The sequence below is a fragment of the Neopsephotus bourkii genome, unplaced genomic scaffold, assembly GCF_033783945.1.
Source record: "Neopsephotus bourkii isolate Nb327-2 ecotype Australia unplaced genomic scaffold, CSIRO-AGI_Nbou_v1 NB_1293, whole genome shotgun sequence".
Lineage (NCBI taxonomy): Eukaryota > Metazoa > Chordata > Aves > Psittaciformes > Psittacidae > Neopsephotus > Neopsephotus bourkii.
In genome coordinates this window covers 526,833-551,429 of record NW_026901777.1, presented here as the reverse complement: position 1 = coordinate 551,429, position 24,597 = coordinate 526,833, and the positions used below count along the sequence as shown (strand labels likewise).

General features: G+C 39.7%; 1 protein-coding gene across 1 annotated transcript in view; it reads left to right on the top strand.

The window, feature by feature from the left end:
• TRPM6 (transient receptor potential cation channel subfamily M member 6) overlaps positions 1 to 16,387 on the top strand; it is an 86,302-nt gene extending 69,915 nt beyond the window's left edge. The window contains exons 32-39 of the mRNA XM_061366014.1: positions 262 to 312; positions 2,565 to 2,630; positions 4,981 to 5,267; positions 5,532 to 5,614; positions 6,846 to 7,051; positions 8,838 to 8,889; positions 14,265 to 14,371; positions 15,266 to 16,387. Coding sequence (XP_061221998.1) covers positions 262 to 312; positions 2,565 to 2,630; positions 4,981 to 5,267; positions 5,532 to 5,614; positions 6,846 to 7,051; positions 8,838 to 8,889; positions 14,265 to 14,371; positions 15,266 to 15,384 — 971 coding nt within the window. The 3' untranslated portion in view covers positions 15,385 to 16,387. The remainder of the gene's footprint in view (positions 1 to 261; positions 313 to 2,564; positions 2,631 to 4,980; positions 5,268 to 5,531; positions 5,615 to 6,845; positions 7,052 to 8,837; positions 8,890 to 14,264; positions 14,372 to 15,265) is intronic.
• Positions 16,388 to 24,597: the final 8,210 nt, after the last annotated feature.

The window sequence follows — 24,597 nt, the reverse complement described above, 5'->3', positions numbered from 1 at the left end:
GAGGTTAATTGCACAAGTTTCCCACCATTTCCCTGAATAAATAAGTCATCTGGCTGTATTACATTGATGACTGAAATCTGCCAATATACTGTACATTATAACATTGTTAAAGCCTATTCGTAATTCTTCTCTTTAGAATGTTGAGACAGTAATTCTGATTAATCTGTTTCATGAGAAACTCTGGGATGGAAGGAAATTAAAAATCATGCATTTATATCTGTTGTAGTAATTAATGTAATGGTCCTTTAAACATTGTTTCAGATATGTTTGCCTGCTTGAAAACATCTCAAGATCTGCATCATCACTACTCAGGTAAGCAGGAGAGACCAGAATGGTAGCTAAGTAATTTGAGAAATTAAAAAGAACATTAGTTCTTCCCTTGTCATCTTCCATGATTTTAATTTTGAAGAGTTGTACAATTGTCCACTGCTAAGAAGGTTCTTTATTAATTCATGCCTAACACTCCAGTGAGGAAATTATGAATTATTTTCTTGCTGCTAATTGCTCAATTCCAGTATTTCTGGTAAATCCAGAGGAGAATGTAGATAATCTCTTTCAAACTACCAGCAGAAACAATAAATAATGCTCCGATTCCTGGGAGGGCAGAAGAGCCACTCATTTGTTTGTAGCTGTCACCTTGACACCTCCCACATCCTCCTTTGTACTTTCTGGAATTGGTTTCTTCAGTTAATTGGTCCTGTACTACTTAATCTGTGTTTATATACCTATGAACTCCTGGAAATTTGGCAGGGAATAAATCATTTGAATGCTAATTGCCTGCAGTCCTGTCTTTTCCTGAGCTGAGTGTGCACAGGTTTTCCCGCAAGGTTAGGATTTTGTTTTTCCCGGAGGAGAGCTGAGCAGAGCTTGCCAGTAGATGTCTCTGTTGCCCACAGGACTTGGCCGCCTTTAAACGGAAGTTTGGGGTAATCCAGAAGCATTATCAACCTCCTAAAGTTCAAAAACCCGCGATTTTCACTGGGAATAACACCTCCTGGTTTGTAATCAGTGTACAGGAGTAATTTCTCTGACATCGTGGCATTGTTGCAGTGATTATTTTGGCTCACACCAGGCATGCTATTTGAGATTAGGTAGGACTTTTTAGCACAGAGAGTGGTTACCATTATGAGTTGACAAATGACTTGAGAGGTTTCCAGTGAAGGTTTTCTTTCTTCAGGAAGATTGTGGTAGAATTTAGCCAACTAAGACTAAAAGCTTGATATTGAAATCCTGCACCATATACTGTTTATGCATTATTTTTGCTATCATGTGCAGGCAAGGACAGTTCTGCCTCTCTGCACACCCCAAAAAACTTGAGTTTTGACCCAAGTTCAGCATCAGGTGCATGTCCATGTCACATTGCTTCTCAGGCCTCTAGAGTGAGTGCTAGCAGGATCTGACAGACAGCACAGGTCTGTCAGCTCCCCTTTTCACATCCTTGTTCATGCTATGCACTAATTTTATGACTAGAACATGTTCCTAGTGAGGCATCAAAGGAGGACCGTGCTCCAAAACTACTCAGCCATGTTAACCAATGCTTGTCACATTTGACATATGTAAACAAGCCTTACAGCGGAGTCTGAAATGCAGATCTTCTCAAATGAGTACCTTAATTCATGGGTTGTCATAGTATGGGTTTCCTTTGCTTGCTCTTCTGGGCTAAATAATCTCCAATTAATTTCTGCTTAGAGAGTTAATCTTAAATAAAGAAGGACAGATGATGTCTAGCCTCTGGAAGAGTCTCCCATCAAGGCTTTTTGGTTGCTCTGCAGAGAAACACAGGTTTGTTGTGGTTGACTGTCTGCTTTGGATGCTAGTTTTGTCTTCAGCCATCAAATAGGGAAATGAGGCTGTCAGCATTGTAGCATCTGAGTTGCCTTCTTATCCTAGTCTTACCCTCTTTGTGGCTTACTTCACAGCTTTCTTCCCCTTCCTGATAACTGAAGCCATGATGAAGACAAATCCATAAATATTTAGATAGCTCTATGAAGTTTTGAAGGTGTTTGCCTGAGAAATAAGCTTGCCAGTTAGGGAGACATAATAATGTTAGGGATGTTGTTTGGTGAGGAGCCCAGATGAAGAGATAGTGCTTTTTTCAGGGGAAGCTTGGATTTTCCTGTGGTGCCTTGTTAAATCCCCAGGTACTTTTGAGCCTGATGAGACAGGCAGTGAGGGCAGCTGGGGCCAGTGCATCTTACTAGCAGTGTGAATGTTGCTGCACTGGAGCTGACAGGAGGAGGAAATGGTGACAGCCCTTGGTGAAAGGAGGAGGATGAAGAATTAGCAGAATCAGTTCTTCCAGCCAGTGTGTAGGGGGCTTGTCCTGGAAAGCCTGTTTTCTTGGAAGAAGGGAATCAGTGAATGGGGGAAAGAGTGGCAGCTAATGCATGTGACATACCATGAGTGTGCAAAAGGGATTTGCTGTCTGGGTAGAATGGTGATCAGATCTGACATAGTATCACACTGCACCCTCTTAGGCTTTCTACACTAAAGTGCCACCAGATGTTTCTGAAACTCAGCCAGCTTGTTTATTCACACAGTAGTGAAATCTATGTTTTTTGCAGCTGTTGAAAGGAACAACTTAATGAGACTTGCTCAGACCATACCATTTACACCAGTTCAGCTCTTTGGTGAGTACCAACTTCCTGGTTATCTTATTTATAAACATTATAAGTGCATTATCTTTTAAATATGTTGAGTAATTTCCTTGGGTTAATTTCAGCAATTCTTTTTTTCTGAAAGAGGTGAGCCAAGGTAGAACTGTAGTCATGTAACAATTTAGAGACTTTTGAAAGTCATCCGGTCCGACTCCCTCTGTGGCCAATTGAGAACATGTTGCTGAGGTCCTGTCCATTTCCATTTTGAAAATGTCTTTAAATGGCAATTCCTTGGCTTCTCAGAGTAATCTTTTCCAGTGTTTGACTGACTTCAGTGTGAACCTAGTATTTTTCTCAGTATTTGTTGGTGTTTCCCTTGTTGTAGCTTGTAACCTGTTGGCGTTCATGTGACCGCTGTCAACTTCAGAGGTGAATCTCACTCCATCTTCTCTATAGCTATCATTAGGATAGCTGAAGACAACAAAAAGATTCCATTTAACCTTAATACCTGCTCTGTCTCTCTCTACCCCTCTCTCTCTCACGGTCACACTTTCTCTCATGTAGCTATAGGTATAGACTATCCCATAAAGAAGGTAGTGGTTGAGAGGGCACTACTCCTATATCTGGTATGGAAGACTTGTAGTATACCAAGGAAAAAAGAATTGTACTGTAACTGAAGAGTGGTAGAGAATCCTATATGAATTGTTTGGAAGAGTTCTGAAATTAGTGTGCAGTACTAGCTTACAGCAGGAGAAGCTCTGCCTTTAGACGCTTGAGATCTAGGTGCCTTCTTTTCAATGGATAGAATATTTTGTCTCACAGCAACTAATTGCTCATAGGATTTCCTGGGACTAGATTGCTGCAGGTAATAATACAGCTATGAGCATAGTGAACATTTTAAACTTTGAAGCTCTCAGGAAACACCTTTCTAGGTATAAAATTGTCAATAATAAAATGAGGAATGAATGTAAGATTAAGAAAGTTGTCTAGTTATAGTATCTTTATTCAAGTGTCTGTCTTTTATGTAAGACACTGGCTCTCTGTTGCTCTATTTTAAATTAAAATGTGTGCAAACAGTGGTGTTTGACAGCATTGACACTTGTGCTAACTAGTGAAGGCAGGCTTGGGAGCAGGGAGGAAATCTACTTGTCTGAACCCAGTATACCATTCTTTGCCATTCTGTGGTTGTATTGCATCACTCTTGCTGGTGAAAGCCTTTCTTACAAATTAGCATTGAAAGTAGTGTGAGTTGCAAGAAGGAAATCTAAGTTTAAAAAATCAGTTAACTTTTCTGTATAGTTTACAAATGATGGCAACAGAAAGGTGTCTCACTTATGCTGCAAGAGAGAAATGCTACTACCAGTACAAAGGGAAACAGTGTGACTGAGATAAAGCCCACCAGGTTTGTTCTGCTTTCAGAAAGTTGTTACCAGCAGGAGCAGATCATCTGAAATTTTGCACAGGATAAATAACATTGGAATTTATAGGAAAAATAGGAATCTTAGTTTAAAGCACCAGAACTGTAAACGTCCAATCAGTTTGCTTTAGCTTGTTCTCCTAGGATTCCTTGCTCCAAGAAAAGTTATGTTCTTTTCAGTGTAATTTCCCTGGCTCATTGTGGCCAAGTCACCATTTTTGGAACAATGCAGCTGTCCATTTCTGTTGAAAGGTGGCATTCTCCAGCTCTTTATTTTTGTAGTCAATAACTGTTAGAAGCAGTTTGTGTTTGTTTGACTCGTTTGGTTTTCTGTGGGTTTTTTTTTTTTTTTTTGTTGGTTGGTTTTTTTTTGTGTGTGTGTGTTTTTTTTTTGTTTGTTTGTTTGTTTTGTTTTTAAATTGGCTGAGGTCAATTTTGAGGAAAATACTGTGAGTGTTGCATGTATCTTGATTAACTTAAACAGCCTGTTCCACACAAGTGCATAAACAGAGGGAGCCACAGTCAGGATATTTAAGATTCATACCCTGAAGATAAAACGGTAACTCCTTAAAAATAGGTACTTTCAAAGCTCAACCTCTCTTGAGTACTCAAAAAAGTGTGGCAGATGAGATTGATATTCTTGTCTGTATAAATCAATGAGTTTTGTTTGTGAGGAAGTGTCCAGGAAGTCTTAAATTAGTCTCTTTTTAGAGGTTTAATACAAGCTCTTTGGACCACTTGTGCAATCACAATAGATCTTCAGCAGAATGTATGTAGTAAGTGGTGTAAGTTTAGGCTGGCAAAGTTTTCACACAGATGAACAGTAATGATAAAAAAGCTCTTTTACAGTGTGTTTTACAAAGGTGTGTAAAGTGGTCATGTTATTTTAAGACAACAAATCAAAATGCATTTCTCTCCTGGGCTGCAGTGTTTGACTTCTGCTAACAAAACTTCCATTTGTTTAAGATGGAGAGGAAGTGACCGTCTATCGGCTAGAAGAAAGTTCACCTATGAACCTTGATAAAAGCATGTCTTCCTGGTCCCAGCGTGGTATGGCTGCAATGATCCAAGTCTTGTCAAGGGAGGAAATGGATGGGGGTCTGAGGAGGGCTATGAAGGTCATCTGTACTTGGTCTGAAAATGATGTATTGAAGCTGGGACAAGTATTTATTGTGAAGTCTTTTCTGCCAGAGGTGGTCCAGACTTGGCAAAAGATCTTTCATGATGGCACAGTGTTGCATCTCTGCCTGAGGGTGAGTTCAGACCTAAAGGCACACTGACTGGTGTAGCCTTATGTGCCTTAAATACTATACTCTTACATGTGAATGTCTTCAGCATGGTTGACATGTGGTTTGATGTTATCTTTTGGACAGGAAAAAGCTTTTGAGGAAGATATATTTCCCATTTGTAAACTGTATACAATCGTGTCCATGTGTGTGCTTGTGTGTGTTTTGACAAATTCATGGCATGTGTCTCCATGAAAATGAAAATTATGTTTACAACATTATTTTCTCTAGGAGATCCAACAGCAAAGGGCTGCCCAGAAGTTAATCTATACCTTCAATCAAGTGAAGCCTCGTACTATTCCTTATACTCCAAGGTAAAGTCACTGTCTTTAAGTATTAGGTTTCAAAGGTTTTCTTTTCAGCTGTGTCCTGATCTAGTGTAGCCTTCTTTTCCAGTGGGCTGGAATATAAGAGGAAAGGTAGGCAGCTTTGAACTTTGTCTTTATAGCTACATGTGATGGCAAGACTTAAGTAAGAAGTATCTTTTATACAATAAACATAAACAGTTTGGTATAGCTCATTTACAAGGTCCGGCACCTGGGTCGGAGCAATCCCAGGCACAGCTACAGGTTGGGCAGAGAAGAGATTTGGAACAGCCCTGTGGAGGACTTGGGGGTGCTGGTCGATGGGAAAATGAACATGAGCCGGCTTCAGTGTGCGCTTGCAGCCCAGAAAGCCAACCGTATCCTGGGCTGCATCAAAAGGAACATGACCAGCAGGTCAAAGGAGGTGATCTTGCCCCTTTACTCTGCTCTCGTGAGACATCACTTGGAGTATTGTGTGCAGTTCTGGTGTCCTCAACATAAAAAGGACATGGAACTGTTGGAACAAGTCCAGAGGAGGGCCACAGGGATGATCAGGGACTGGAGCACCTCCCATATGAAGACAGGCAGAGAAAGTTGGGGCTGTTCAGCCTGGAGAAGAGAAGGCTGCGTGGAGACCTCATAGCAGCCTTCCAGTGTCTGAAGGGGGCCTATAGGGATGCTGGAGAGGGACTCTTCATCAGGGACTGTAGTGATAGTACAATGGGCAATAAGTTAAAACTCAAACAGGGGAAGTTTAGACTGGATATAAGGAAGAAATTCTTTTCTATGAGGGTGGTTAGGCAGTGAAATGGTTTGCCCAAGAAGTTGTGAATGCTCCATCCCTGGCGGTGTTCAAGGCCAGGTTGGACAAAGCCTTGGGTGAGATGGTTTAGTGTGAGGTGTCCCTGCCCTTGGCAAGGGGGTTGGAACTTGATGATCTTAAGGTCCTTTCCAACCCTAACTATTCTGTGATTCTATGATACGGTAGGATAGAGTAAATCAGGTTTTGTTGTTTGTGCATAAACTATATTTTCTGATAAAAGTACTTTTTTTTGAGAGTTCTCAAACTGAAAAAAGCCTTTGCGCTGCCCACCGTTTGTTATCTCCTGCTGTTCACATGCTCCAGTTAGGGAAGATGTGTCTTTCTTTCTGGTATATTTGCTTTGCATCATGCTGTGTGCTGACTGTGAGAATATTCATTATCCTGCCAGGTCCTGATAGGCAACATTTATATCTACAGGTTCCTGGAAGTTTTCCTCATCTACTGCCGTTCAGTGAACCAGTGGCTGACCATTGAGAAGTACATGACCGGCGAGTTTCGGAAATACAACAACAATAATGGAGATGAGATTACCCCCAGCAGCTTGCTAGAAGAGCTGATGTTGGCCTTTTCTCACTGGACCTACATGTACACCCGTGGGGAGCTCCTTGTCCTTGATTTGCAAGGTGACTTGTAGCAGAGATCACTATTTGACACCTAATGTAAAGCAATTACCTCAAGAAATAATGTAATACTGTGGAATGGTCCAAATTCTGTTCTCATTGCCATACTGTCAAAGCTTAAGAAACCCTTGAGTATCTGTTGTTTGGCACTGAGAAACGGGTATCCACAGACACTCTAGATTAATGTAGATGTAAAGGGAAAATAATTTGACTTAAATACATCTAGGTTGAATGGGCAAAAGAGCAAGTAGATAAAAGTGTGCAGGAACATTTCAGCCAGCAGAAAAAGACCCCACTCCACAGTTAAGATATTTTTATTAAGATATATAAATAATCCAGAGATTCAAGCGTACCCACATGTATATGCACATGATATGTGTATATCTGTCAGAAGTGGTGAAGTGCTATCTGTATATTTTACTGTTCATATTAATAAATCTGTAAGCAGTTTGCATAAGCTGCAAACCTGAATGCTATTCACTAAGGCTTGTGACTCCTTCAAAGAGCATGTGATGACTTTACTGTACATGTGTAAGTGGGAACATGGCATATTTTAAAGAGATAAAACAGTTGACAATGTTCAGAAGATGAACATCACCCATCAAACAGTACAAACACTATTGTTTGTCATTTCTGTCAAGAGAAATGTGTATGGATAGACAACGACTTAGCTTCTGGATGCCATAAAATGTAAATACGTTGTGAATTACAAGAAAGACATGCTTATTATGCAAAATAAACCTATAATTCCATCTTTGCCTTCATTTGGTTTTATCTGCATATGAAAAAAAATACAGGAAGATTGTGCCTTCACCATAGCGTACTAGAATTTTTCTGAAGTTTGCTTAAGTTTATTATACAACTCTTGACAGTTCCAGACCAACTGTGTTGGCTCAGACATGGGGAATTTAAACATCTATGTAAATCTCATCAAGACTGGAGCTTCAATTCCCATCTCAAACAAATGAAATCTGCTCTAGTTTTTGCCTTGTATTTATCTTGTAGTTCCCTAATCTGGAGTTTAGGAAAAGTGCAAGGGCTGCTCCTGTTGGAGTTCTAATAGGATTAGTCTATATCACAATTTACTATATAATGCCTGGGCCATCTCCGCATACATACACACCACATTTTGTCTAATTTACATCAACTGAAATGACCTTCATTGAAAAGTGTTGCAATCTGGGGATATTTCAGTCACAGCAGAATAGTTTGCTTGGATTCAAGAAAAAAGCGTTTTGGTAAAATGGTAGTATGTCATCAATTTGGGGAAAACTGTAACATAGATATTAGCATCAGGTGTCATAAAGAAATAATTTATTTAATAAGCCTCTGTGGCCACCCAGAATCAAAAAAGAGATGAAAGATCCAAGCATCTGCAAATAACAGAGTTGTGGCTTATGTTTGTTACCTTGAAAAGAACATGTATCTGAGAGTAGATATTTTGATATCCATAAGATCCGCATCTGATTAATACCTTTACTCCAATTTAAGTAGCAGTCTTAGAGTTGGTCACATTTTGCTTAGTTTAGTTTCAGCATAATATTTAGTGCATTTGCATAAGCCTGCCATCTACATAAACCTCAAAGCAACTGAAGTCAGGACTGTAATAAGAACGCTATATGTTTGCCACTACCTAACAGATGTTTATACTCATTGCATTTTCTTTTTAACTCATGATCACTTTAACTATGAGACAGTATGAACATGGGTATTTACATTTTTGGAAGTGCCAGATTATGAAATAGTGATTACCTTCCTTTGTAACATTCAGGTGTTGATTTTGTTGTAGGTGTTGGGGAAAACCTTACGGATCCATCTGTAATTAAACCTGAAGACAAGAAGTAGGTTTATTTCTGATGAAATTCTCATTTGCTTCACACGTTCTGCTAACAGTCTGTATAGTTAGGGTGTTTTTTATGATTTGTGAGAGACATAGTTTTTTTTCACACTGTGTTTGAGTTGAATGAAGGTATTGATGACAGTGGAGAGACACCATACTCTGCTGTGCTTAGAAAGGCTGCAGGTGTTCCACCTCCCAATGTGTGGTGAGTGGTGTATGAAAGGTGGGAAGAGCCTGTGTTGCTGTGCTAAGGGCACAGGAGTTTTCCAGAGCTGTGAAGGGAGAGCAGGAACAAGAGACAGAATACCCTGTAAATCTCTTCACAAATTTGTACTGAAGGAGATCATCAGTAACTTAAATGTTAAACCCGACTGGTTTCCCCTGCCCTGGTGGGGCACTGTTGCATGGACTATATGGGGCCACAGTGGTTTAAGAGGATGAGGAAAGGGATTCTCGGTCTCTGATCTTTTTGATAGGTTCTAGTGGTACATTTAAGCTTGCTACACATTAACAATCTCAAAGCCATGATATGGAGATGATAAGTCATGTGTGAAAACTTACAAAAACTAGAGAGACTACAGAAATAGCAGTCTGCCTTTATGCATCAAATTTCAGAAGCAGAACCATGGCCATTCTCCCATCCTGTAACCTTGCTCCTAACTAGTATTTGCTGTAGCGAAAGGAGAAGCAGTGGTGTTGATAGTTGCTGTCCTGCAGGGACCTTTTCTATGGAAATTCTTTCTAAGCCCATACATATCTCCAGCTGTGCCTTGGCACCTCTGCTCCTCCACTGTCTTGTGTTCAGCTTGGCTCCCACTTGGTCAGTTCATGTCATCTGGCTGAAGAGTTTTCTAATGTTTGGAAGGAAGATTTAAGTATGAATAGTCTGATTTAATACAAAGCTCAATTAACTATAGAAATATCAGACGACTTGCCTAGAACTGACAGCAAGTTAATTTTGAAAGCAGGCTCTTAATTCTGTGACCATTATTAATATTTAATTGCTAAGATTAGTAATAAATGACTGTATTAATATTTGATGATTTTTAAATTATAAATGTAGGTGTATCAGCCACATAATATTTATTTTGGAAGCAACATCAAAAATACGCCAAACACCTCACAGTGACTAAGTTTTTACCCTAAGTGGGTCATAGGACAGAAGGATAGCTTAGGATAGAGAGGCAGAGAGGTTGGTTGTGTAGTTGTTCACTAATTTTCAGCAAACATTTTAAAGTATTGCTACAGATGTATGGAAATCTGGTTTGCTACCATTCAAGTGGTAGGATAAACTGTAATAGCTATTACTGAAGACTGTGGCCAGTCACTGACCACAGTACTTCACCTGGCAACTCAGCTTATCCTCTTTAAAATAGAAATGATATTTATCTATATGCTCTTGAAGTGCATGTTTATTAGTGTTCTGGATTATTTTTGTTATTAAATGATTTTGTCATGCGTACTAAAATTTGATCACACAGATCTTATTTGCAGAACTTTTTATTGTTTTGTTTTTACCATCTGCAAAACAAGTAAGTCCTAGTTCAAGAGAAGTTTTGATTAATTAATGAAGACCAGTTTTGTTGTATGTTCGGGGAAATCTTCAGAACAGCAAGTTGTGAAACTATATTGTTTTGATTCAGTGATCTAAAAGAGTAAGACAGTGAAATGATGGATGGTTTCTGTAAACAGTGAGCAGATACCCAGCTCTAAGAAACACTTGCTAAAATAGTCATAACAATAACAATGTAAAAGCACTGTCTTTGCTCTGACCTTCATTTGCTCACAAGATAAATATTTCTGGCAGTACCAAGACCTGTTTGAAGTTTTCATTTGTAGGTAAGATATTTAATCAAATCATGCGTGCTGCCTCAAAAGTTGCTTTGAGCTCATGCTGTCTTAGAAGCCTGAGAGAAAATAGATGGCATCTGTCCGATGGGAGTGATTCAAACTTTAGCCCTACTTATGTTTAAATTATTAAAGTTTTGCGTCTGTAATTCCATTGATTTAGTGGCTCATGTATTTACCTTCTAATGAGTCCTTTCTTTCATACATACCGCATGCCTGGAAATGGACTTTGTAATGGCAAATTACAAACTCTAATTCTGTGGTAGTGCATTGTGGCTTGGTTTTATATATAGCACCAAGACAAAAATAACAGATTTCTTTGGAAAGTATGTCAGATACTGTGATGTCTCAACAGATCCCTAGCTGATGTAAATTGGTTTAAATTCATGGATACTTAACATAGGTTGAAGATCTGACCATGTGCACTTAGAATGCATGTGTGATCAAACAAGGCGGGTGTAATGTTAACGAAAGGATTTCCTTAAAAACCAGAAGTAATAAAGGCACAGCAGCAAGATTATGACAGTGCAGTCCCTGCAGACTCCTGTACTGCCTGGCTGTTGGGAAGAATTGCCTCATAAGCAGTATTCTGGATGCCTTTTTTAGTGTTGTACTACTCGCCAAATCCACAACAAAGTCCACGTTGGTAAAGCTTTCATGGATACTGTGCAGATTGTCTGTAGTGCAGCTTTGGAGATGAGAAAAATAGTGGGCTGAGTTTAAATTGGATAGAACTAATGCATTAAGCCTGCTGAGAGGGGTGAGAAAAGGGATGCTGGTAGTCAAAAATCTCATTACAAATATGTGAAAAGGAGTCAGAGGTGCTAGGTCTCTTACTCTCCCTTTTGAAAGCACTCAAGCAGATAGTGATAGGCTGCAGGTTTTAGTAATGAGCAGAGACCATGTTTGCTGAAGCTACTTATTAGCATTTGTTTTGAAGAACAAATCTATTCAATTTTAGCAAGCTTTGTGCTTCCAGCCAAACAATTTATGGTTGAATTGCTGACAGTAGACAAAACATCTGCATGAACTGAACCTCTGCTGTAGAAACGTGCACAAATGAAACAGGTGGGCTGGAAGCTACCTCTACAAAAACATACTGAATAATGATTTGGGCACCTCCCTGGGAAGATGCTACTTGCCGTGAAGCCCCCCACAGTTCTGTACCTTCCTTCCATCAGTAAGCCCTGTTAAATGCCTTATCCTCTGCTTTGAGTATTTGCAGCTCTAGACTATAAGAATCACTCTGCTTCAGCACAGTCTATGTTAACCTGCCTGCTGGCCAGCAGCAGTCTGGTGCAATCTGATATGCATTAATTAAGCATAACTAGTAGGTAAGGTTCGGCACAAAAGGAGGAGCATGTTTTGTTTTTTTAAGCCCATTAGCTGACATTAATGCACCTGCTTGGGAAACAGGAAAGCTGGGCTCAGTATTTTTCTCTCCTTGGAGACAAAACCAGAACTTGAATAACCAGGGGAGTGACCTTGTTTGTAACATATTTGTAGGATTAGAAGGGACCTGAAGTGTTCAGCTGGTTCTTCTGCATCTGATCATTCCTGGCTTCATAGGTTGTGTACAGACAAATCTTCAAGTTTTCAAAGGATGACCTTAAAACCTTCACAGACCTATCATTACTGTCTGAAAGATTTTTCCTGATTTCCATCTTGAAATATTTCTTTCTGGTCCTGTTTACTGTCAACAGATAGAAAAAAAAAATAAAATTACAGAAAGCTCAAAGTTAGTAACCATCTTCTCCCTCTATTTTTGGTTGTGGTTTTTTTTGTTTTGTTTTTGTTTTATTGTATTTTTGTTGGGTTTTTTTTGTTTGCTTAATTGTTTCCTTTTTTAGTTTTGTTTGTTTGTTTTGTTTTGAACTTTGTTTTCCTTTTTAGGCTACTCCCTAATGTTTTCACGTGTGCCATGATTTCTAGCCTGCTGGTCATTCTTGTTATTTTTACCAATTTACCCTCATATTTCTTGAAATAATTTTCCAAATTTAAATGCAGTATTCCTCTTGAACCATTGCCAGTGCTAGATAGAGAGGGAAGATTACTTCAAATATGTTGCAGACAGTATTCCTGTTCACCTCACAAAAGCATGAGAAAATTATCAGTCCATCTTGTGCTATTTGCTGCACTTTGCATGGAATAAAAGATCAGACAAAGTATCAAAGTGGTTTTGTAGCCTTGGAGTTAGTTAAGTCCTCTCAATTTCCTGTGCCTGCCCAAGCAAATAATTATGGTCTATTCTTACTGGCAGATTATACCAAGGGATAGAAATGACTGTATAGCATCGTGTCATTTAAAGCATATGTATGGCACTTAAATAATATTTCACTTCTTGCTTCATTTGATGTACTAATTTGCAGTAAAGGCTGATTGGACAAGTCCTTCAGATGATCCAGGAGACAGTCTTTAGCATATGCCAGAAATTAGAGAGATACTAAGCTTTCTATAATAGTTTTGGCTAATCATTGCTTTTTTTCTGTGTGAAAGGGGACAGTGTTATAGTTCAAAACTGCTTTCTTTAGAGAGAATATATTTTGTTAGTGTGGATTAGATAGATTTGCAAGAGTTAAAATCTTTTCTGTAGCTTTTCAGAGCTGTAATTGATTTCACATTTTAAAATGTGTTGTTTACACTCTGTATATCATTAAAATAAAATACTAACATTCATAAAGTTTCTTTGGAAATGTTTCTTGTGTGCTGTGTTCTGTGATGTCTAGAATGTCATTTAAATTCTTGAGAATAATGGTTGAGCGGTATTAAAATTAATGAACACTGATCTTTCAAGAATCTGTTGTAACAAGAATCTGTTATAATTATGTGGTACTTCTAATACATGTGTGTGCATAGCTTGCTTCTGTTTGTGATTGTGGCAGCTGCATTCAGAATATGCAATATACTTCCACAAATGGATCTTCTAGTAATGTTGCTGAATTGGCCAGAGTGCAGACACATGGAAATGAGTATAGGAAGAAGCCAATAAATTTTAAAGCTTTGCTTGTCAGCAGCATACTGTGTTTTTTTTCTGTAGTGCATATTGATGTGACTAGGGCTCTGCTTCCTTTTGGCTTTGTGTTCTTAAATAAGGTAATAGTAAATCACTGCAAGCTCTGGTTTGTTCCCAGGTGCCGACCGTCAAAACTGGGACTGAACCATTTGCTTGATGAGACTCTGCAACAGAGTCAGATTCTAGCATATGTTATCTAAATGTCTCTGTGCCCAAATTTTCTTAGAGCATTTTTGTAGGAATTGCTGTGTCTGTTCAGTCTCCCTTTAGAGCCTATCTCAGATGCAGCAGGAGGAAAAGTGGTGTGGGGTATATGTAGGCTAATACCTTACCAGAACCGGCAGTTTTCTTGTCCTGGAGCTAAGAAACTTGTGATGTGCGTGTACTAAGCTTTGATTGTCTATATGCAAAGAGCTAATGTATCTCTGATTTAAAAAACAGAAAACATTATCATCTCTCTCCCCTACAGTTGCTTTATTTTAAGTTCATTGATTATTTAATGATATTTCTTTTAGATCTGGAAAGATGGTATTTGGACCAGCAAACCTAGGAGAAGGTGCAATAAGAAACTTCATCACAAAGCATCGTTGTAACTCTTGCTGCAGGAGGCTGAAACTTCCTGGTATGCAAAGATTTTGAATCTATGTATAACTTTTTAAGTGCGAGGAAGTAAAGACCTAAGCATGCTATAAGCACAAGGACCAAAACTCTATTGAGCTGAAAGATTATAGCAGGCACACTGTCTGTTTGCAAGGGTGGATATGAGCATATTGCTCTTCTGCCCAGGAGCTGTACAAGGGTTGGAGCTGATCAACCTGATGTTAGCGTTCAGCCTGAAAACTTTTACCCACTGAATTGTTTCCTTTGCTTTGCAAAATGGTAGCTCATTTTTTCAGTCATCGCTACAGGTAACATCAGCAATAATTTTAGAATGAGAAAGAGTAACAATCTGAAAATTGGCAAGGGGAAACTCACTGAAGGTTTCCTGGCCATAGGGTAGGATCCTATACAATGCAGCCTTTCCTTCTGCTTAGTTGGATTGTCTATTTGTGTTAGATTTGGTAGAATAATGCTTATGTTTGATATAGGGCAGATTTTAAAAGACACAAAACCAAACTAGATTGCCATGCTGGATGAATTTCCACTCACCTGTTTTTTTCCTAGGGGAAAGTGGTTTCTCTTTAGTACCTACATGGAGGAGTAATTGCTGTTTGATTCTGAAACAGAAACTGTAGTGTTACTGGTTTTTATTATTTGTGTCTGTGGCAGCTAGAGGTAATAGACGGAAAGATCAGCTGACAATACAGTCAGGACAGGTTCTTTCATATCAGCTCACACCATTTTTGGGTCCCCCAGGGCTCTTATTCCCCTTTCTCTGATTTGCACTGCTGCAGATTTTCTTCTTCTAGAAATAACTAAGAGACTGCCATTGTCATCAGGTTGGACACTGCCTGGGGTGTATCTGCTTTTCAAACATTTGTTTTGCTGCATCATTTTATTTATTTTCTTGCCATAGATTTGAGAAGTGACTGCACACTGGAAAGGGTCAGTCCAGCCTTGGGAACAGAAATGGAGACAAGCACCAGAGGAGCTGATGATGCAGATGAGCCTTTGGAGTATGATACGCGGCTGTGAAGCAGTGGTTGTGAGCAGAACCCATGTGCTTCCGTGTTCCTGCTTATCACTGCCGTGGGTCAGTCCAGAAGAACAAAATGCAGGTGTCTTGAGTGTAGCATCTGTCAGTAGTTTTTTGTTTGTTTGTTTGTGGATTTTTAAGTGTGAATTATCGTTCCAAGTGGTGCTTTCTTAGGAAAATGACTGTAACAAACATATTTCCAAGGAGGAGTGACTAGATGTTTCTCCTCTTCAGTAAATAACTGAATGTATACACATATACAAATCATTACTTTTCAGAGGCAGACCCCACTCCACCCCATCTTTACTTTTCTTGGGCATAGGAGGCTCTCCAGGAAGTTGCAGAAATATTACTTTCTCTATAGTGTTGATTTTGATGCAGAGACGAATGAAGAATATATGAGTAGTGGGTTAGTGTTTTAAACATTAGTCACTGATACAGCAAGTAGACTGAAAAATTTTGTGGGAGCTTCAGTTTGAATTCTTTTCACATAACAGGAACAAGTTGAACAATAAAGGATTAGGTAATTAGACCCACAAGCATCATTGACCTTCCTCATTTTGAGTTCATGAAATTGATAAATCTATGCTCTTTAACACAAACATGAAAAATAGCCTTGAATGTGATTCAACTTTTAACTAGGACCAGCCTTTCTTTATAATATTTTAGCTTCAGCATGTTTTAAAGTTGTAATTGGCAACAAAGATTTTAGAAGTCACAAAGAATAATATATTCGATTTGGTATGTAGCTTCTTCTTGTCAGTGTCTGGCTGTATGTAGGACCTTCATTTAACAGTGGTGCAGTTATATCTATGCTTCTGCAGCATCTGCTTCTGTTTCTGTTGATGTTATCTGATTCGGTAGAAGTTCACAAAACACAAAAATCAACTGTGGAATATGATTTTTTAAAAGATTGAAATGAAGTGCTCAGGAGAAATATCTCTAATACAACCAGTGTTGTATTACAGTTAACATATATCATTAAAACAACTTCGCACTTTTGTATTGAGTAGAAATACCTAATGTTGAAATGTAAGTCAACAGAAAACTTTATACTTGAATAAGAAACAAGATCATATTTCCACTACACCTATAGTAAATCTTAATGACTAAGGGAGCTATTTGTTATGATCTATCATTCATTTTTTATAGTTAGAAAATGTCTATGTATACATAGGTATTGAAAGTTATGTGTTCCCAGTTTTCATATTGATTATGGTATTGAAGATGGCATAGAAATAATCACTCACACTATGTTATAGAAGAATAGAACAGTTAGGGTTGGAAAGGACCTCAAGATCATCAAGTTCCAACCCCCCTGCCATGGGCAGGGACACCTCATGCTAAACCATCTCACCTAAGGCCTCGTCCAACCTGGCCTTGAACACTGCCAGCGATGGAGCATTCACAACCTCCCTGGGGAACCTATTCCAGTGCTTCACCACCCTAACAGGAAAGAATTTCCTCCTTATATCCAATCTAAACTTCCCCTGTTTAAGTTTTAACCCATTACCCCTTGTCCTGTCACTACAGACCCTAATGAAGAGTCCCTCCCCAGCATCCCTATATGCACCCTTCAGATACTGGAAGGCTGCTATGAGGTCTCCACGCAGCCTTCTCTTCTCCAGGCTGAACAGCCCCAACTTTCTCAGCCTATCTTCATATGGGAGGTGCTCCAGTCCCCTGATGATTCTCGTGGCCCTCCTCTGGACTTGTTCCAACAGTTCCATGTCCTTTTCATATTGAGGACACCAGAAGTGCACAAATACTCCAAGTGAGGTCTCACGAGAGCAAAGGGGCAGGATCACCTCCTTCGACCAGCTGGTCACGCTCCTTTTGATGCAGCCCAGGATAAAGGGTGGCTTTTTGGGCTGCAAGTGCACACTGCTGGCTCATGTTCATTTTCTCATTGACCAACACCCCCAAGTCCTTCTCCACAGGGCTGCTCTGAATCTCTTCTCTGCCCAGCCTGTAGCTGTGCCTGGGATTGCTCCAACCCAGGTGTAGGACCTTGCACTTGTCACGGTTAAACTTCATGAGGTTGGCATCAGCCCACCTCATAAGCGTGTCAAGGTCCCTCTGGATGGCATTCCTTCCCTCCCTCCAGTGTATCAACCAAACCACACAGCTTGGTGTCCGGCAAACTTGCTGAGGGCGCACTCAATCCCACTGTCTATGTCAGCAAGAAAGATGTTAAACAAGACCTGTCCCAACACCGATCCCTGGGGGACACCACTCATTACTGGTCTCTAGCTGGACACTGAGCCATTAACCACAACTCTTTGTGTGCAGCCATCCAACCAGTCCTTTATCCACTGAGTGGTCCACCTATCAAATTTATGTCTCTCCAATTTAGAGACAAGGATGTCATGTGGGACAGTGTCGAACACTTTGCACAAATCCAAGTAGATGACATCAACTGCTCTACCCCTGTCCATCAGTTCTTTAGCCCCATCATAAAAGGCCACCAAATGGTCAGGCAGGATTTCCCCTGAGTGAAGCCATGCTGGCTGTCACCAAGCACCTTGTTGATTTTCATGTGCCTTAGCATGGCTTCCAGGATAATCTGCTCCAAGATTTTGCCAGGCACAGAGGTGAGACTGACTGGTCTGTAATTCCCTGGGTCATCCGTTTTCCCCTTCTTGAAAATGGGGGTTATATTTCCCTTTTTCCAGTGTTTGGAAACTTCAACTGACTGCCATGATTTTTCAAATATGATGGCCAGCAGCTTAGCAACTTCATTTGCCGGCTCCTTCAGGACCTGTGGATGGATTTCATCAGGACCCATGGACTTGTGCATGTTCAGATTTTTAAGATGGTCTCGAACCAATTCCTCTCCTACAGTGGGCCCAAGGTCTTCATTCTCACAGTCCTTGCGTCTGCCTTCCAAGACTTGGGTGTTGCGGTCAGAGCCTTTGCCAGTGAAGACCGGGGTAAAAAAGTCATTCAGATCCTCAGCCTTCTCCAAATCCTGTTAGCTAGTTCACCCGAGAGCTTCCTGAGGGGGCCTACATTCTCCCTAGTCTGTTTTTTATTTGCTATGTACCTGTAGAATCCCTTCCTGTTATCCTTAATATCCCTAGCCAAGTTTAAGTCTAACTGGGCCTTAGCTTTCCTAACCTGGTCCCTAGCTTCCCAGACAACATCCCTGTACTCTTCCCAGGCCACCTGTCCTTGCTCCCACTTTCTATATGACTCTTTTTTCATTTGAATTTTCCTCAGGAGCTCCTTATCCATTCAAGGAGGTCTCCTGGCCCTCCTGCTGCACTTTCTTCTAGTTGGGATGCAACACTCCTGAGTTTGTAGCAGGTTATCCTTGAAGACCAACCAAGAGTCTTGGGACCCCTGCCCTCTAGGGCTATATCCCATGGAACCTTACTAAGCAGATTCCTGAAGAGGCCAAAGTCTGCTCTTTTGAAGTCTAGGACAGTGAGCTTGCTGCATGCTTTTCTCACTGTCCTGAGGATCTCAAATTCGACCATCTTGTGGTCACTGTATTCAAGGCTGCCCTGGAGCGCATTTCCAACAAGCCCTTCCCTGTTGGTGAGCACAAGGTCAAGCATGGCACCTCTTCTTGTTGGCTCCTCTATTATTTGCAGAAGGAAGTTGTCTTCCACACAATCGAGGAACCTCCTGGGTTGCTTGTACCGGGCCGTACCATCATTCCTACAGATGTCAGGGTGGTTGAAGCCACCCATAAGAACGAGGGCCTGTGAGTGTGAGGCTTTTCTGTCTGTCTATAGAGTGCTTCATCTGCAGATTCCTCTTGATCAGGCAGTCTGTAACAGACCCCCACAGTAATGTCTCCCATAGCTGTTTTCCCTTTAACCCTGACCCACAAACTCTCTGTTCAGCTGAGATGCTAGTTCCCGTGAGCATCCTGGAAAGATTTTTCTTATTTTTTATGTTTTAAAAAATAGTTTAAAAGAAACATATATTTTAACAGAAAACCCTGTTAGAATATACCATTCGTTTCGCAAATATGTACTTTTTGGCTTTTTTGGAAGTAATTAAATGTATCCGAAGGTTTAGGTTGGCTGTGAAATAGATTTTTTAGCTGTATCTCTACAGAATGATGGTGCCTTTGCTGGTAAGGTAGTAGTTCTGCTTGCAGTGATTATCATCTTAAAATTTGGCTTTATGGAAATATGGACTTACATGCATACATATATACTTTAAAGGCAGAATTTTCTCTACAGGATCTCTAACTGTTAGTATGACTTCAAATCCAGTGAAGTTAAATGACACATAAATATACCTTTAAAACCAAGGACAATTTAAGCTCTGTCCTGATAGTGTTGTTTTCCTCAATCATTTCCATAAATTGTGAACGCATATATATATATAAAACACTAAAAATAAACTCCACAGAAGGCTGGGGCTGAGCACCTTTTGTTTCTTTTAAAGTTTTGAAGATATACACAAGTCATACTTCTGGTGATCTTTTCTTGACAACCCTCCTTGTTGCCTTCAGGAGTGAGTAGATTCTGCGTTAATAGCAATACTTGTGAGAGCTCTTACAGTATGTAGCTCAGGGTAGATTAATCTTCTTCAGTCATGTTAATTCCCATGAAGTTACCTACTACCTACAATTTTTCTTGAATTGGGCATCCTTGCAAAATACTAATCTGTGTTAAAATATAGTTGACAGAAACTTGTTTGATACTTTATTTCACTCAGTATGAAATATGAGTGTGATGAAACAAGAAAAGGAGGCGTTTGGAATTGTTCCATTATATACTGGTATGCTAGCACTAAGTTTCCTATTCATGGAGACACTAAGCTGAAAAATTCCAGTGATTCTGCAAGTGATTAATTTTGCCTCACCTTTCTTTTTGCATTTTACTGGGGAGGTATGATTCCAATTGTACTAAACTGTAGATTCGAATATTTGGTTAAAGACCCCCTTCCAACTTTGTCACAGTTCAGTAATAAGTTATAATTAAAATAATTCGTAAAGTTTTTTTTTTTTTGAGTCCTTGATGTATTCCATACTACAAATTCTATGCATTCTTTTGATTGTCTTTTGATGCCTACATACTGACCTCAGATTGAATGAAGCCCATGCCACTGAAAACAGGAAAAAACCCATCAGCCTTTAACAGACAAGCCCCACACTAAAATTATGGTGCATGTGGAATGAAGGATGTGCAGGACAGGGTTCTTTCTCTAGCTGCTTGGACAGCTAGTGTGGAAGAGGAAATATTGCATGTCAAACTACAGGATTTTCTGATTATTAATTTCTACGTTTGTTTTTGCTTAAAATCACATACAGGATTTTATTTTATACTTCTGGTAGGTTCAGGAAAAGAAGTCCTGCTTACTTTGCTCAAATAAGTTAGGCAGTAAAGTTCTGGGGGGAAAAAATTGAAACCAAAGTGTTTATAAACTCACATTGTAATATGAGCTTAAAATAATCTTACTTAGGAATTCAGCTGAGATTACTCAAAGCAAAATGTGTTTGTGGCAGCTGTTGCATTGGAGATGTAGTTTAAACATGAAGAATATTCAGAAATTGCAAACCTCATTCTCAGGAAGGCTTTTTCATTTTATTCATAGTTGTGGTATATTTGGGGTTATTCATTTATTGTTAGTGTAATAAAGACAAAAGGGATATTGCATCTGTATTTTCTAGAAGTGGATTTATATCTGTTGTGGTTTTGTCAATCTGTTTCATATTGTTTCAAAAGAATAAAAAACACATTTTCAAAATGTTTCTGTTCTTGACAGGTGTGGAATGAAATAATATGTTTCCAAGCACTAAGGGAAATAGGTGAAAGTAACATACAGAAAATAATACAGTTATTTTTATTTTTAATCTCAAACTAATAAACAGAAATTAATTTCTCATGTGTTTGCCAGTGCTCCTTTTGTTTTAACGATGTCGAAGCATTAGTTTCTAATCTTGCAGTCAGTATGCTTACAGCAAGAATATTTCTACACTGTCCCATAAGTAAAAGTCTCTTTTTACAGAAGCAGAGAATAGATATTTTATGAGATGTTTTCATTATTTATTAGATCGTAATTTAATAGATGTTCAATAGACTCTAGATTTTTTCTGAGTTGCATGCTAAATTTTAAAAAGCTTATTTACTGACCAAATCACTGTTGCAGATTTACGAAAAATAAACATCATTCCTTTAACATGGCAGTCTTATTTTTTATTCTGATTCTAGGTCTGTGATGTAAAAAGCATGTACAGCCAGTAGTGTAAACAAGGAGCTGATATAAATAAGTGGTGTTTCACTGCCTTCATTGTCAGATGTTTTATTTTGAGTCAGCTACCTTTTGTATCTGTCCTCCATTCTTAGGATGTTGATGCCAGTCACTTCTTGCTTGAAAAAGTCATCTCAGAAATAAAGAAAAGCCTGTCTTGAATGACCCAGGCATTTACATCAACTGATCACACAGAGTTGTCACCCCTTGACTTGTTGCTAGACCTTTTGCAAGATCTGTTATTGCTTTTCAGCTTTTCAAGATCTTGTTAGATCTTGAATTATTCTGGGAAACAGTTTGATCCCCAAATTAATGGCAACTGTTGCTGGGGAAGAAAAATTTCAAACTAAAACTGCAAAAAAAGCTATTTTCCTTTTTGATATAGAAGAGTGTGTAAACAGCTGCAATGTTCTGTTCATTTGCCTGTTTGGCTTCATGAGTTCTGTTTGCAAGGCAGAACAAATAAACAGGACAGAGAAAATACTAGTGGTTTAAATAACCTCTGTCCATTTACATGTTGTTTTAAGTTGTGGTGAAGTGCTAAAGACAAAAGAAGAAAAATGGGTGAAAAGTCCTGCAGAAAAGCAGTGACTTTCTTGCCTCAGGAAGTCTGACTGAGTTCTTTGTGTCAAGGATTTAGGTAGATTGCTAAAACCTTCCATTTCTCAGGTTGTCATTGAACAAATACGATTTAGGTGTAGACATTGTGCAAGCAGTCCAGTATATCCATGGCTGGGAGAATGGAGGAGAAGATGAAAGAGGACAAGGAGAAGGGAGAGGAAGAAGTAGATGGGGGTTGAGGTACAGAGAGCAATCTCTGACTTCTGAGCTTTTCTCCTGCTGTTTTACCCAGCTGAACTCTAATCTCATGGAGATACTGCTGACATCATCTTGTTTCTGTGCTCTGTAGCATGTGACAGGCTTTCCCAAAGCAGATTATTTGTGTGTATCTGGATGGCCTGGTCTCAGCAGGTGTGTCTTACTTCATGGTGAAAAAAGTGGTGCTTCTCCTCAGTTTATCCCTCCTATGAAATTTGAAGTATTACATGACCTCTGAGCAGCAAACTGTCATGTCACATGAACTAGAACAAATTACTCCATTAAATTAACACTGACCCTTAACCTCACAACACACTGGAGAGTGAAACTTGGTCAGGCTGTAAGATTGTGCCCAAGAAAGGAGAAGAATATTCAGATAACCTCTGTGGAGCAACTTGGGTTAGTAGGTAGCATTGTGTAACCATCTTCCACAATACAAAGTATATCTTTCAGCTGAGTTGACCACTAAACACAATTTAAATGTTGAGATTAAACTCAAGCTATAGGTTGCCTTAAATCAAACCAGTAGCTGACCTCCCCTGAACCTGCAGCAAAGTGAGAATGTTGGACCCAACTGAGCTCAACTTACTGTTGGACAAATTAAGAGTAGATGACTACAGATTATCCCAGCCTGCACCCACATGGTGAAGTATTTGAACTCTTGCGGCAACCCTCTCATATTAGGCCTAAACTGAGATTAAATAGCCATAATGGACAGAAGAGCTGTGACCACTCTCAATCTTTAAGAAGCACAAAAGAACTGGGGTTGACCTGTGAAGAATGCTCGCCGAGTACAGCAGCAGAATATGGCCACAAAATAGTGAAGAGAAGAGAGGCCTAACATGGATCTTATCTTCTGTGCGTCAAATTAAGGGACTGGAGAGCATAAATTTAAGAGGTCTCTATTGCACAGTAACTGATGAAGGAGAGCAAGGGAGGCCCAAGATGGTCTTCAAAGGCTCCATAACAACAAATGAAAGCTAGAGATGGCCAGAAATTACCCCTGTGCTATTAACCAGATTTAAGGTTGGCCTCAAGTGACCCTAAGGAAATTGGTGTGGATTAACTCCAAGTAAGCTCTGGGCACCACAGGAGGGCAGACTGATCTCAAATGGTAACTTTGCGTAACTAACTGGAATTAAGGTTGATCTCAGATGACTCACATGCAAGTTAGTTAGTTCTGAATTTGACTTCACATAGCTTGTGGAATGAAAACAAGGCTAAGATGTTCCTGGGCAATTTATTGGGTGTAAAGCTGACCTTCGATGACCCCAGGCACAAAATGAGAATAGCATTGACCTTAGATGTCCCCCAAGCAGATCACTAGATATCATGCTGTACTCAGGTGATCCATTTTAGCTAATTTCCTAGCATGCCCAGCTCAGATGAGCCCTGGGCTCAAACAAGGAACAGTTGTGTCTCAAGTGACCCCTGTAAGTAATTAGAACTCATGTTTACCCGAATTTATCTGGGCAACAACCATCAGGATTGACCTCAGATGACCTTGCAAGGAGAGTTGCATTTCAGATTGAACTCAGATGACCTCAGACATGAAACAAAGGCTGTGATTGACCTCTAATGATTCCTACAAACCAAATGATGTCCAGGTTGACCTCAAATGACAAACTAAGCAATTAACTGGATCTCAGGTTACCTTATATGACCTCTGGTACTAAGGACTGGCTGCACTGACCTCACATGAACCCTAAAATGCTATGTGGTTGACCTCAAGTGAACCTTGGCTGCTTAATTCTCAGCTGACCTTAAATGATTGCCCTTACTTCAATTGAAAACAGTGCTGACCTTAAAGGACTTCTGTGGGGGTAACTGGATGTCAAATGGACCTTAGATGATCCTGGGCTCTAAATAAGAGCCTAGTTGACCTCAGACAATACCTTGCATATACCTTATTCTCATGGTGATGTCAGCTAAACCCCACCCCAGACAGCTTAATTTGCCCTCAAGTTGACCTCAGATGACCTTCCTGAATAGCTATGGTGACCTCCAGTGGTCACGGGGCATATTAGTTGACTGTCATTTAACCTCAAATTACCCCAAGCAGGTACTTGGGTTTCATGTTCACCTCAGATGAGAGCTTCTAACTGTATCTTAAGGTAATTTCAAATGACCCATAAGGAGGAAATGGGGACTGATGATTGGCCTTGAGTGTTACCCAA